Raw genomic sequence first — 13,047 nt, forward strand, 5'->3', positions numbered from 1 at the left:
CTCCATTAGCCTTTAGTAGAGGCTATTAACATGGCTCCTTAGCCTTTAATAGAGGCTACTAACATGGCTCCATGTAGCCTTTAGTAGAGGCTATTAACATGGCTCCATGTAGCCTTTAGTAGAGACAATTAACATGGCTCACGTAGCCTTTAGTAGAGGCTATTAACACGTCCACGTAGCCTTTAGTAGAGACTAACATGGCTCCACGTAGCCTTTAGTAGAGGCTAAACATGGCTCCACGTAGCCTTTAATAGAGGCTATTAACACGGCTTGATGCCAATAGTAGAGGCTACTAACACGGCTCCTTAGCCTTTAGTAGAGGCTAATAACATGGCTCCATGAAGCCTTTAGTAGAGGCCTAACATGGCTGTCAGCCTTTAGTAGAGGCTATTAACACGGTCCACGTAGCCTTTAGTAGAGGCTATTAACACTGCTCCACGTCTTTAATAGAGGCTATTAACATGGCTCCACGTAGCCACGGTGGGAAGTAGAGGCTATTAACACTGTCACTCTGGCCTTTAGTAGAGGCTATTAACACGGTGGGAGCCTTTAGTAGAGGCTATTAACATGGCTCCACGTGGCCTTTAGTAGAGGCTACCATGGCTCCACGAGCCTTTAGTAGAGGCTATTAACATGGCTGTAGTCTTTAATAGTAGAGGCTATTAACATGGCTCCACGTAGCCTTTAGTAGAGGCTACTAACACGGCTCCTTAGCCTTTAGTAGAGGCTATTAACATGGCTCCACGGAGTAGAGGCTACTAACATGGCTCCTAACTACTGGCTCACTCTTTAATTGTGGCTCCAGGTGCCTTCAGTAGAGGCTATTAACACGGCTCCACGTAGCCTTTAGTAGAGGCTGTTAACACGGCTCCACGTAGCCTTTAGTAGAGGCTATTAACATGGCTCCACGTAGCCTTTAGTAGAGGCTATTAACACGGCTCCACGTAGACTTTAATAGAGGCTATTAACATGGCTCCACGTAGCCTTTAGTAGAGGCTATTAACACGGCTCCACGTAGCCTTTAGTAGAGATTAACACGGCACCACGTAGCCTTTAGTAGAGGCTACTAACACGGCTCCTTAGCCTTTAGTAGAGGCTATTAACATGGCTCCACGTAGCCACAGTAGAGGCTACTAACACGGCTCCACGTAGCCTTTAGTAGAGGCTATTAACACGGCTCCACGTAGCCTTTAATAGAGGCTATTAACATGGCTCCACGTAGCCTTTAGTAGAGGCTACTAACACGGCTCCTTAGCCTTTAGTAGAGGCTATTAACATGGCTCCTTAGCCTTTAATAGAGGCTACTAACATGGCTCCATGTAGCCTTTAGTAGAGGCTATTAACATGGCTCCATGTAGCCTTTAGTAGAGACAATTAACATGGCTCCACGTAGCCTTTAGTAGAGGCTATTAACACGGCTCCACGTAGCCTTTAGTAGAGGCTATTAACACGGCTCCACGTAGCCTTTAGTAGAGGCTACTAACATGGCTCCATGTAGCCTTTAGTAGAGGCTACTAACATGGCTCCACGTAGCCTTTAATAGAGGCTATTAACACGGCTCCACGTAGCCTTTAGTAGAGGCTACTAACACGGCTCCTTAGCCTTTAGTAGAGGCTATTAACATGGCTCCATGTAGCCTTTAGTAGAGGCTACTAACATGGCTCCACGTAGCCTTTAGTAGAGGCTATTAACACGGCTCCACGACAGCCTTTAGTAGAGGCTATTAACACGGCTCCACGTAGCCTTTAATAGAGGCTATTAACATGGCTCCACGTAGCCTTCAGTAGAGGCTATTAACACGGCTCCACGTAGCCTTTAGTAGAGGCTATTAACACGGCTTCACGTAGCCTTTAATAGAGGCTATTAACATGGCTCCACGTAGCCTTTAGTAGAGGCTATTAACACGGCTCCACATAGCCTTTAGTAGAGGCTATTAACACGGCTCCACGTAGACTTTAATAGAGGCTATTAACATGGCTCCACGTAGCCTTTAGTAGAGGCTATTAACACGGCTCCACGTAGCCTTTAGTAGAGGCTATTAACACGGCACCACGTAGCCTTTAGTAGAGGCTATTAACACGGCTCCTTAGCCTTTAGTAGAGGCTATTAACACGGCTCCACGTAGCCTTTAGTAGAGGCTACTAACATGGCTCCACGTAGCCTTTAGTAGAGGCTATTAACATGGCTCCACGTAGTCTTTAATAGAGGCTATTAACATGGCTCCACGTAGCCTTTAGTAGAGGCTACTAACACGGCTCCTTAGCCTTTAGTAGAGGCTATTAACACGGCTCCACGTAGCCTTTAGTAGAGGCTACTAACATGGCTCCACGTAGCCTTTAATAGAGGCTACTTACACGGCTCCACGTAGTCTTTAATTGAGTCTACTAACACGGCTCCACGTAGTCTTTAATAGAGGCTACTAACATGGCTCCACGTAGCCTTTAGTAGAGGCTACTAACATGGCTCCACGTAGCCTTTAGTAGAGGCTACTAACACGGCTCCACGTAGCCTTTAGTAGAGGCTATTAACACGGCTCCACGTAGTCTTTAGTAGAGGCTATTAACATGGCTCCGCGTAGCCTTTTGTAGAGACTATTAACATGGCTCCTTAGCCTTTAATAGAGGCTACTAACATGGCTCCATGTAGCCTTTAGTAGAGGTTACTAACATGGCTCCACGTAGCCTTTAGTAGAGGCTACTAACATGGCTCCATGTAGCCTTTAGTAGAGGTTACTAACATGGCTCCACGTAGCCTTTAGTAGAGGCTACTAACATGGCTCCACGTAGCCTTTAGTAGAGGCTACTAACGTGGCTCCACGTAGCCTTGAATTGAGGCTACTAACATGGCTCCACATGGCCTGGTGGGTCCAGTACTTTTAATATCCATGTTTTATAGAGATTGTCCTCATTGATGTAGAAACTTAGATACTTCAGTTAAATCAGAAATTGATGTAAATCATTGATGTCAATGGAAGTCAAAATTCTGACCTAAATGCAAATGAATGAATGAAGTATGACCTAACTCTGTCACTCTGGGTTGTGACCAGGTGGGAAGTATGACCTAACTCTGTCACTCTGGGTTGTGACCAGGTGGGAAGTATGACCTAACTCTGTCACTCTGGGTTGTGACCAGGTGGGAAGTATGACCTAACTCTGTCACTCTGGGTTGTGACCAGGTGGGAAGTATGACCTAACTCTGTCACTCTGGGTTGGGTTGTGACCAGGTGGGAAGTATGACCTAACTCTGTCACTCTGGGTTGTGACCAGGTGGGAAGTATGACCTAACTCTGTCACTCTGGGTTGTGACCAGGTGGGAAGTATGACCTAACTCTGTCACTCTGGGTTGTGACCAGGTGGGAAGTATGACCTAACTCTGTCACTCTGGGTTGTGACCAGGTGGGAAGTATGACCTAACTCTGTCACTCTGGGTTGTGACCAGGTGGGAAGTATGACCTAACTCTGTCACTCTGGGTTGTGACTATGTGTATTCCCAGGTGTACAGCCCGTCCCTCTCCAGACCATTACCAATGAGAACCCGGCCGGCCCCAGTCTGGGCACCATCCCCCAGGCCCGTTTCCTTCTCTCCATGCTCCACATGCTGTCTCTGAAACACGGGGCCAACAGCCTCGCTCTGCTGCTTAACTCTGGAACTCTGGCTCTCACACAGAGCATCCTCCGACTCATAGGTGAGGACGGGCACCGTGGAGTATGCCCTTTCAGACTCATATAGACACAGACAGACAGACAGACAGACAGACAGACAGACAGACAGACAGACAGACAGACAGACAGACAGACAGACAGACAGACAGACAGACAGACAGACAGACAGACAGACAGACAGACAGACAGACAGACAGACAGACAGACAGACAGACAGACAGACAGACAGACAGACAGACAGACAGACAGACAGACAGACAGACAGACAGACAGACAGACAGTTATTGATGATAGTCTGTTATTGACTATTGTTTCCAGGCCCCAGTACAGACAGCAGTGAGGAGGAGCTGGGGTCGAGAGGTCACGGGGGGTCAGCTACGGTACTGGAGGAGAGCCGAAAGGAGGCGACCCCCACTCCCCTGCCCGCCTCAGGGCCTGAACTTGCCGCCATGATGAAGATCGGAACCAGGGTGATGAGAGGACTGGACTGGAAGTGGGGAGATCAGGTCAATTACTGTAGTACTACTGGTGCACTACTATAACTATAATTACTACTTCTATTAATACTACTAGTTTATACTGATTCACTAAGTATGAGGAGACTGGACTGGAAGTGGGGAGATCAGGTCAATTACTGATCTGCAGCAGCTACTCTTCCTGGGGTTTATTATGGGTCCCCATTAGTTCCTGTCAAGGCAGCAGCTACTCTTCCTGGGGTTTATTATGGATCCTCATTAGTTCCTGCCAAGGCAGCAGCTACTCTTCCTGGGGTTTATTATGGATCCCCATTAGTTCCTGCCAAGGCAGCAGCTACTCTTCCTGGGGTTTATTAGGGATCCTGAGGATCAAGCATTTCACACATGTTATCCAGATACTGACTGTTAGCACTTGGTGGTCTATAGCAGCTTCCCACCAGAATGGGCTTTAGGTGAGGCAGATGAACCTGTGACCATATTACTTCAACAGTATTTAACATTATCCAGATACTGACTGTTAGCACTTGGTGGTCTATAGCAGCTTCACACCAGAATGGGCTTTAGGTGAGGCAGATGAACCTGTAGCTATATTACTTCAACAGTATTTAACATTATCCAGATACTGACTGTTAGCACTTGGTGGTCTATAGCAGATTCCCACCAGAATGGGCTTTAGGTGAGGCAGATGAACCTGTGACCATATTACTTCAACAGTATTTAACATTATCCAGATACTGACTGTTAGCACTTGGTGGTCTATAGCAGATTCCCACCAGAATGGGCTTTAGGTGAGGCAGATGAACCTGTAGCTATATTACTTCAACAGTATTTAACATTATCCAGATACTGACTGTCTATAGCAGATTCCCACCAGAATGGGCTTTAGGTGAGGCAGATGAACCTGTAGCTATATTACTTCAACAGTATTTAACATTATCCAGATACTGACTGTCTATAGCAGCTTCCCACCAGAATGGGCTTTAGGTGAGGCAGATGAACCTGTAGCCATATTACTTCAACAGTATTTAACATTAGATCGTCTTTAAGCTTTACAGGAATGTGGTTCTGAATATAAACAGCAACACCTCCACCATTGGCATTCCTGTGTTTTCTGTAAATGTTATAACCATGTATTGCTACCACTGCATCATCAAATATGTTATCTAAGTGAGTTACAGAGATTGTCAGAATATGAATGTCATCTGTTCAACTTCCTCTTTAAAGTTGTAATAGTAAAATGTGCAAGGTGGCCATAGAAATAAACGTGGGGTTTTGGGTGAGGGCCGTTTCCCAATGTTGGAAGGGGGGTCTGAGTGAAAAAGTTCGAGAACCCTTGTGCTAAATGACTAAAATGTTAGTCTCTGTGTAGGACGGTCCTGCGCCGGGTCTGGGCCGGGTGATAGGGGAGCTGGGTGAGGATGGGTGGATTAGGGTCCAATGGGATACCAGCAGTACCAACTCCTACAGGATGGGGAAGGAAGGAAAATACGACCTGAAACTGTCAGAGCCCCCGCCTGCCTCCCAGCCTGCTACTGAAGACTCTGACACCGAGGATGACACTGGTCAGTATATGCACCCCCTGGTCAGTATATATGCACCCCCTGGTCAGTATATATGCACCCCCTGGTCAGTATATATGCACCCCCTGGTCAGTATATATGCACCCCCTGGTCAGTATATATGCACCCCCTGGTCAGTATATATGCACCCCCTGGTCAGTATATATGCACCCCCTGGTCAGTATATATGCACCCCCTGGTCAGTATATATACACCCCTGGTCAGTATATATGCACCCCTGGTCAGTATATATGCACCCCCTGGTCAGTATATATGCACCCCTGGTCAGTATATATGCACCCCCTGGTCAGTATATATGCACCCCTGGTCAGTATATATGCACCCCTGGTCAGTATATATGCACCCCTGGTCAGTATATATGCACCCCCTGGTCAGTATATATGCACCCCTGGTCAGTATATATGCACCCCCTGGTCAGTATATATGCACCCCTGGTCAGTACATATGCACCCCCTGGTCAGTATGTATATATATATATATCCCCTGGTCACTGTGTGTGTATATATATATATATATGCACCCCCTGGTCAGAGTGTATATATGCACCCCCTGGTCAGAGTGTATATATATACACCCCCTGGTCAGTGTGTGTATATATACATACCCCCTGGTCACTGTGTGTGTGTGTATATATGTATATATATATATATATATATACCCCCTGGTCAGTGTGTGTACATATATATACACCCCCTGGTCAGTGTGTATATATACACCCCCTGGTCAGTGTGTGTGTGTATATATATATATATATATATACCCCCTGGTCAGTGTATATATACACCCCCTGGTTAGTGTGTATATATACACCCCCTGGTCAGTGTGTATATATGCACCCCCTGGTCAGTATATATACACCCCCTGGTCAGTGTGTATATACACCCCCTGGTCAGTGTGTATATACACCCCCTGGTCAGTGTGTGTATATATGTATATACACCCCCTGGTCAGTGTGTGTATATATATATATACACCCCCTGGTCAGTGTATATATACACCCCCTGGTCAGTGTGTATATACACCCCCTGGTCAGTGTGTGTATATATATATACACCCCCTGGTCAGTATATATATATATATATATATATATATACACCCCCTGGTCCGTGTGTATATACACCCCCTGGTCAGTGTGTGTATATATATATACACCCCCTGGTCAGTATATATATATATACACCCCCTGGTCAGTGTGTATATACACCCCCTGGTCAGTATATATATATATACACCCCCTGGTCAGTGTGTATATACACCCCCTGGTGCAATCAAATCAGTTCAATTAGATTTCTTAAGGCCTACATCAACAACGATCAAAGCAAGGCCTTCACAGTGTGTATAAAGTAAGGTGAAATGTCAGACAGACCTTTTCTCTAACAGATATTCCTGTGTGTGTACTAGAAGGAGAGGTGCTGGATAAGAGTGCCCACCCTACAGCCATGTTGTTAACCAGCACAGTGAACCTGTTGAAGACCCTGTCTCTGTCTGCTGGGATCTACTCCGAGGTGATGCAGACAGACGCCACACGGACCCTCTGTGGTCTTCTCCGCATGCTGGTGGAGAGTGGAGCCAACGATAAGACCGGTAACTCACTTGATCTCAAGAAAGAGGCTATGTAATCACTCAGCCCGGGAGAAATGTCTGTCTGACCTCTACCCTCAGGTTCTCACCGGCTGGTGTCCAGGGAGCAGCATCGTAGCTGGTGTACTCTGTCCTGACCTCTGACCTCTACCCTCAGGTTCTCACCGGCTGGTGTCCAGGGAGCAGCATCGTAGCTGGTGTACTCTGTCCTGACCTCTGACCTCTACCCTCAGGTTCTCACCGGCTGGTGTCCAGGGAGCAGCATCGTAGCTGGTGTACTCTCTGTCCTGACCTCTGACCTCTACCCCCAGGTTGTCCATCTCACCGGCTGGTGTCCAGGGAGCAGCATCGTAGCTGGTGTACTCTGGGTTTCATCCGCAGCGTGGCCCTCCAGCCTCAGATGTGTTCTTCTCTCAGTACTTCAGCCTGGATCGGTCTGCTGATCCGCATCGTAGAGGGACAACAGTCCTGTAATGCTGCTACTCTGCAGAGACAGGTAAGACCACCTTGATGTTGGTCAATAAAAGACTGGTGGTGATGTCCTGCTGGGGAAGCTCTACCTTTGGTACCAGTAAAGACTGGTGGTGATGTCCTGCTGGGGAAGCTCTGCCTTTGGTACCAGTAAAGACTGGTGGTGATGTCCTGCTGGGGAAGCTCTACCTTTGGTACCAGTAAAGACTGGTGGTGATGTCCTGCTGGGGAAGCTCTGTCTTTGGTACCAGTAAAGACTGGTGGTGATGTCCTGCTGGGGAAGCTCTGTCTTTGGTACCAGTAAAGACTGGTGGTGATGTCCTGCTGGGGAAGCTCTACCTTTGGTACCAGTAAAGACTGGTGTTGATGTCCTGCTGGGGAAGCTCTACCTTTGGTACCAGTAAAGACTGGTGGTGATGTCCTGCTGGGGAAGCTCTACCTTTGGTACCAGTAAAGACTGGTGGTGATGTCCTGCTGGGGAAGCTCTGTCTTTGGTACCAGTAAAGACTGGTGGTGATGTCCTGCTGGGGAAGCTCTGCCTTTGGTACCAGTAAAGACTGGTGGTGATGTCCTGCTGGGGAAGCTCTGCCTTTGGTACCAGTAAAGACTGGTGGTGATGTCCTGCTGGTGCTGGGGAAGCTCTGTCTTTGGTACCAGTAAAGACTGGTGGTGATGTCCTGCTGGGGAAGCTCTGCCTTTGGTACCAGTAAAGACTGATGGTGATGTCCTGCTGGTGCTGGGGAAGCTCTGCCTTTGGTACCAGTAAAGACTGGTGGTGATGTCCTGCTGGTGCTGGGGAAGCTCTGCCTTTGGTACCAGTAAATACTGGTGGTGATGTCCTGCTGGGGAAGCTCTGCCTTTGGTACCAGTAAAGACTGGTGGTGATGTCCTGCTGGGGAAGCTCTGCCTTTGGTACCAGTAAAGACTGGTGGTGTTGTCCTGCTGGTGCTGGGGAAGCTCTGCCTTTGGTACCAGTAAATACTGGTGATGATGTCCTGCTGGGGAAGCTCTGCCTTTGGTACCAGTAAAGACTGGTGGTGATGTCCTGCTGGGGAAGCTCTGTCTTTGATACCAGTAAAGACTGGTGGTGATGTCCTGCTGGGGAAGCTCTGCCTTTGGTACCAGTAAAGACTGGTGGTGATGTCCTGCTGGTGCTGGGGAAGCTCTGTCTTTGGTACCAGTAAATACTGCTGGTGATGTCCTGCTGGGGAAGCTCTGCCTTTGGTACCAGTAAAGACTGGTGGTGATGTCCTGCTGGTGATGGGGAAGCTCTGCCTTTGGTACCAGTAAAGACTGGTGGTGATGTCCTGCTGGGGAAGCTCTGCCTTTGGTACCAGTAAAGACTGGTGGTGATGTCCTGCTGGTGCTGGGGAAGCTCTGTCTTTGGTACCAGTAAATACTGGTGGTGATGTCCTGCTGGGGAAGCTCTGCCTTTGGTACCAGTGAAGACTGGTGGTGCTGTCCTGCTGGTGCTGGGGAAGCTCTGCCTTTGGTACCAGTAAAGACTGGTGGTGATGTCCTGCTGGAGCTGGAGAAGCTCTACCTTTGGTACCAGTAAAGACTGGTGGTGATGTCCTGCTGGTGATGGGGAAGCTCTGCCTTTGGTACCAGTAAAGACTGGTGGTGATGTCCTGCTGGGGAAGCTCTGCCTTTGGTACCAGTAAAGACTGGTGGTGATGTCCTGCTGGTGATGGGGAAGCTCTGCCTTTGGTACCAGTAAAGACTGCTGGTGATGTCCTGCTGGGGAAGCTCTGCCTTTGGTACCAGTAAAGACTGGTGGTGATGTCCTGCTGGGGAAGCTCTGTCTTTGGTACCAGTAAAGTCTGGTGGTGATGTCCTGCTGGTGCTGGGGAAGCTCTGCCTTTGGTACCAGTAAAGACTGGTGGTGATGTCCTGCTGGGGAAGCTCTGTCTTTGGTACCAGTAAAGTCTGGTGGTGATGTCCTGCTGGTGCTGGGGAAGCTCTGTCTTTGGTACCAGTGAAGACTGGTGGTGATGTCCTGCTGGGGAAGCTCTACCTTTGGTACCAGTAAAGACTGGTGGTGATGTCCTGCTGGGGAAGCTCTGTCTTTGGTACCAGTAAAGACTGGTGGTGATGTCCTGCTGGAGCTGGAGAAGCTCTACCTTTGGTACCAGTAAAGACTGGTGGTGATGTCCTGCTGGTGATGGGGAAGCTCTGCCTTTGGTACCAGTAAAGACTGGTGGTGATGTCCTGCTGGGGAAGCTCTGCCTTTGGTACCAGTAAAGACTGGTGGTGATGTCCTGCTGGGGAAGCTCTACCTTTGGTACCAGTAAAGACTGGTGGTGATGTCCTGCTGGGGAAGCTCTACCTTTGGTACCAGTAAAGACTGGTGGTGATGTCCTGCTGGGGAAGCTCTGCCTTTGGTACCAGTAAAGACTGGTGGTGATGTCCTGCTGGGGAAGCTCTGTCTTTGGTACCAGTAAAGACTGGTGGTGATGTCCTGCTGGGGAAGCTCTGTCTTTGGTACCAGTAAAGACTGGTGGTGTTGTCCTGCTGGGGAAGCTCTGTCTTTGGTACCAGTAAAGACTGGTGGTGATGTCCTGCTGGAGCTGGAGAAGCTCTACCTTTGGTACCAGTAAAGACTGGTGGTGATGTCCTGCTGGTGATGGGGAAGCTCTGCCTTTGGTACCAGTAAAGACTGCTGGTGATGTCCTGCTGGGGAAGCTCTGCCTTTGGTACCAGTAAAGACTGGTGGTGATGTCCTGCTGGTGCTGGGGAAGCTCTGTCTTTGGTACCAGTAAAGACTGGTGGTGATGTCCTGCTGGGGAAGCTCTGTCTTTGGTACCAGTAAAGTCTGGTGGTGATGTCCTGCTGGTGCTGGGGAAGCTCTGTCTTTGGTACCAGTGAAGACTGGTGGTGATGTCCTGCTGGGGAAGCTCTACCTTTGGTACCAGTAAAGACTGGTGGTGATGTCCTGCTGGGGAAGCTCTACCTTTGGTACCAGTAAAGACTGGTGGTGATGTCCTGCTGGGGAAGCTCTACCTTTGGTACCAGTAAAGACTGGTGGTGATGTCCTGCTGGTGACGGGGAAGCTCTGCCTTTGGTACCAGTAAAGACTGGTGGTGATGTCCTGCTGGGGAAGCTCTACCTTTGGTACCAGTAAAGACTGGTGGTGATGTCCTGCTGGGGAAGCTCTACCTTTGGTACCAGTAAAGACTGGTGGTGATGTCCTGCTGGGGAAGCTCTGCCTTTGGTACCAGTAAAGACTGGTGGTGATGTCCTGCTGGGGAAGCTCTGTCTTTGGTACCAGTAAAGACTGGTGGTGTTGTCCTGCTGGGGAAGCTCTGTCTTTGGTACCAGTAAAGACTGGTGGTGATGTCCTGCTGGTGCTGGGGAAGCTCTGTCTTTGGTACCAGTCAAACTGGCCTCCATCAGGCTCCAGAGAGACAGTACAGGCCTCCGTCAGGCTCCAGAGAGACAGTACAGGCCTCCGTCAGGCTCCAGAGAGACAGTACAGGCCTCCGTCAGGCTCCAGAGAGACAGTACAGGCCTCCGTCAGGCTCCAGAGAGACAGTACAGGCCTCCGTCAGGCTCCAGAGAGACAGTACAGGCCTCTGTCAGGCTCCAGAGGGACAGTACAGGCCTCCGTCAGGCTCCAGAGAGACAGTACAGGCCTCCGTCAGGCTCCAGAGAGACAGTACAGGCCTCCGTCAGGCTCCAGAGAGACAGTACAGGCCTCCGTCAGGCTCCAGAGAGACAGTACAGGCCTCCGTCAGGCTCCAGAGAGACAGTACAGGCCTCCGTCAGGCTCCAGAGAGACAGTACAGGCCTCCGTCAGGCTCCAGAGAGACAGTACAGGCCTCCGTCAGGCTCCAGAGAGACAGTACAGGCCTCCGTCAGGCACCAGAGAGACAGTACAGGCCTCCGTCAGGCTCCAGAGAGACAGTACAGGCCTCCGTCAGGCTCCAGAGAGACAGTACAGGCCTCCGTCAGGCTCCAGAGAGACAGTACAGGCCTCCGTCAGGCTCCAGAGAGACAGTACAGGCCTCCGTCAGGCTCCAGAGAGACAGTACAGGCCTCCGTCAGGCTCCAGAGAGACAGTACAGGCCTCCGTCAGGCTCCAGAGAGACAGTACAGGCCTCCGTCAGGCTCCAGAGAGACAGTACAGGCCTCCGTCAGGCTCCAGAGAGACAGTACAGGCCTCCGTCAGGCTCCAGAGAGACAGTACAGGCCTCCGTCAGGCTCCAGAGAGACAGTACAGGCCTCCGTCAGGCTCCAGAGAGACAGTACAGGCCTCCGTCAGGCTCCAGAGAGACAGTACAGGCCTCCGTCAGGCTCCAGAGAGACAGTACAGGCCTCCGTCAGGCTCCAGAGAGACAGTACAGGCCTCCGTCAGGCTCCAGAGAGACAGTACAGGCCTCCGTCAGACTCCAGAAGGGACTGAATAGAGAGGGAGATTACCACGAGGCATGTCCCTTACACGGTCTCCTCCTCCCTGTCTCCAGATGTCTAACTGATCTTGGCTCTGTGTCCTGGCTCTGCGTCTGCTTTATAGAGATGGCTAAACGAGACATTCCCCCTGTGTGTAACGAGTGTCTCCTCCCTGTCTCCAGATCCTGGCTCTGCGTCTGCTGCAGGCCGTGCTCCCCTCCTGGGACAAGATGGAGAGGTCTCAGGACATGAAGTTCCTGGTGGAAAAACTCTTTGGTTTCCTGGGGTGTCTACTACGCTCCTGCTCTTCTGACCTTCCCCTGATCAGAGGTATGTACCCTAACCCGTGACCCCTAACCCCTCACCCTGATCCTAAACTCTTTGGTTTCCTGGGTTGTCTACTGTGCTCCTCTGACCTTCCCCTGCTCAGAGGTATGTACCGTGACCCTTAACCCCTCACCCCTAACCCCTCACCCTGATCCTAAACTCTTTGGTTTCCTGGGTTGTCTAACAGGGATATGTTAAGGTTTAATACAACGTCATGAACCCCCTCAGGACAAATGAAGGCATGAAAGATCAATAATATCCTCCATCTACAAGACTAAGAGCAGCAGCGTATTCACGTAGAACGTTCCCTCAGAGTAACTTCATCTGCTTTCTTTTGTCTGTTCTCTGTCATAACATGTCTTCCTGTCACAGAGGGCTCTCTGAGACGCAGGAAGTCCCGACCCCAGGCCTCTCTGACAGCCAGTCACAGCAGTACACTGGCTGAGGAGATAGTTGCTGTGCTGCGCACGCTGCACTCCCTGGGCCAATGGAACGCTCTGCTCAACGACTATATCAACTGTCAACTCAGCTGTATAGGAGATGTGATGGCCGGACGAC

The 13,047-nt window shown here is 50.0% G+C and overlaps 1 protein-coding gene across 1 annotated transcript in view; it reads left to right on the forward strand.

The window, feature by feature from the left end:
- The window catches only part of herc2 (HECT and RLD domain containing E3 ubiquitin protein ligase 2), a gene marked incomplete in the record, with an annotated part of 175,944 nt that overhangs the window by 80,734 nt on the left and 82,163 nt on the right, over positions 1 to 13,047 (forward strand). Inside the window, 7 exon segments of the mRNA XM_046299907.1 lie at positions 3,494 to 3,685; positions 3,981 to 4,168; positions 5,508 to 5,700; positions 7,120 to 7,302; positions 7,611 to 7,795; positions 12,345 to 12,492; positions 12,862 to 13,047. The exon segment at positions 12,862 to 13,047 is cut by the window's right edge and continues 11 nt beyond it. Of these exon segments, the coding sequence (XP_046155863.1) occupies positions 3,494 to 3,685; positions 3,981 to 4,168; positions 5,508 to 5,700; positions 7,120 to 7,302; positions 7,611 to 7,795; positions 12,345 to 12,492; positions 12,862 to 13,047 (1,275 nt within the window).

The sequence above is a fragment of the Oncorhynchus gorbuscha genome, linkage group LG15 (genome assembly GCF_021184085.1).
Source record: "Oncorhynchus gorbuscha isolate QuinsamMale2020 ecotype Even-year linkage group LG15, OgorEven_v1.0, whole genome shotgun sequence".
In the NCBI taxonomy this organism is placed as follows: domain Eukaryota; kingdom Metazoa; phylum Chordata; class Actinopteri; order Salmoniformes; family Salmonidae; genus Oncorhynchus; species Oncorhynchus gorbuscha.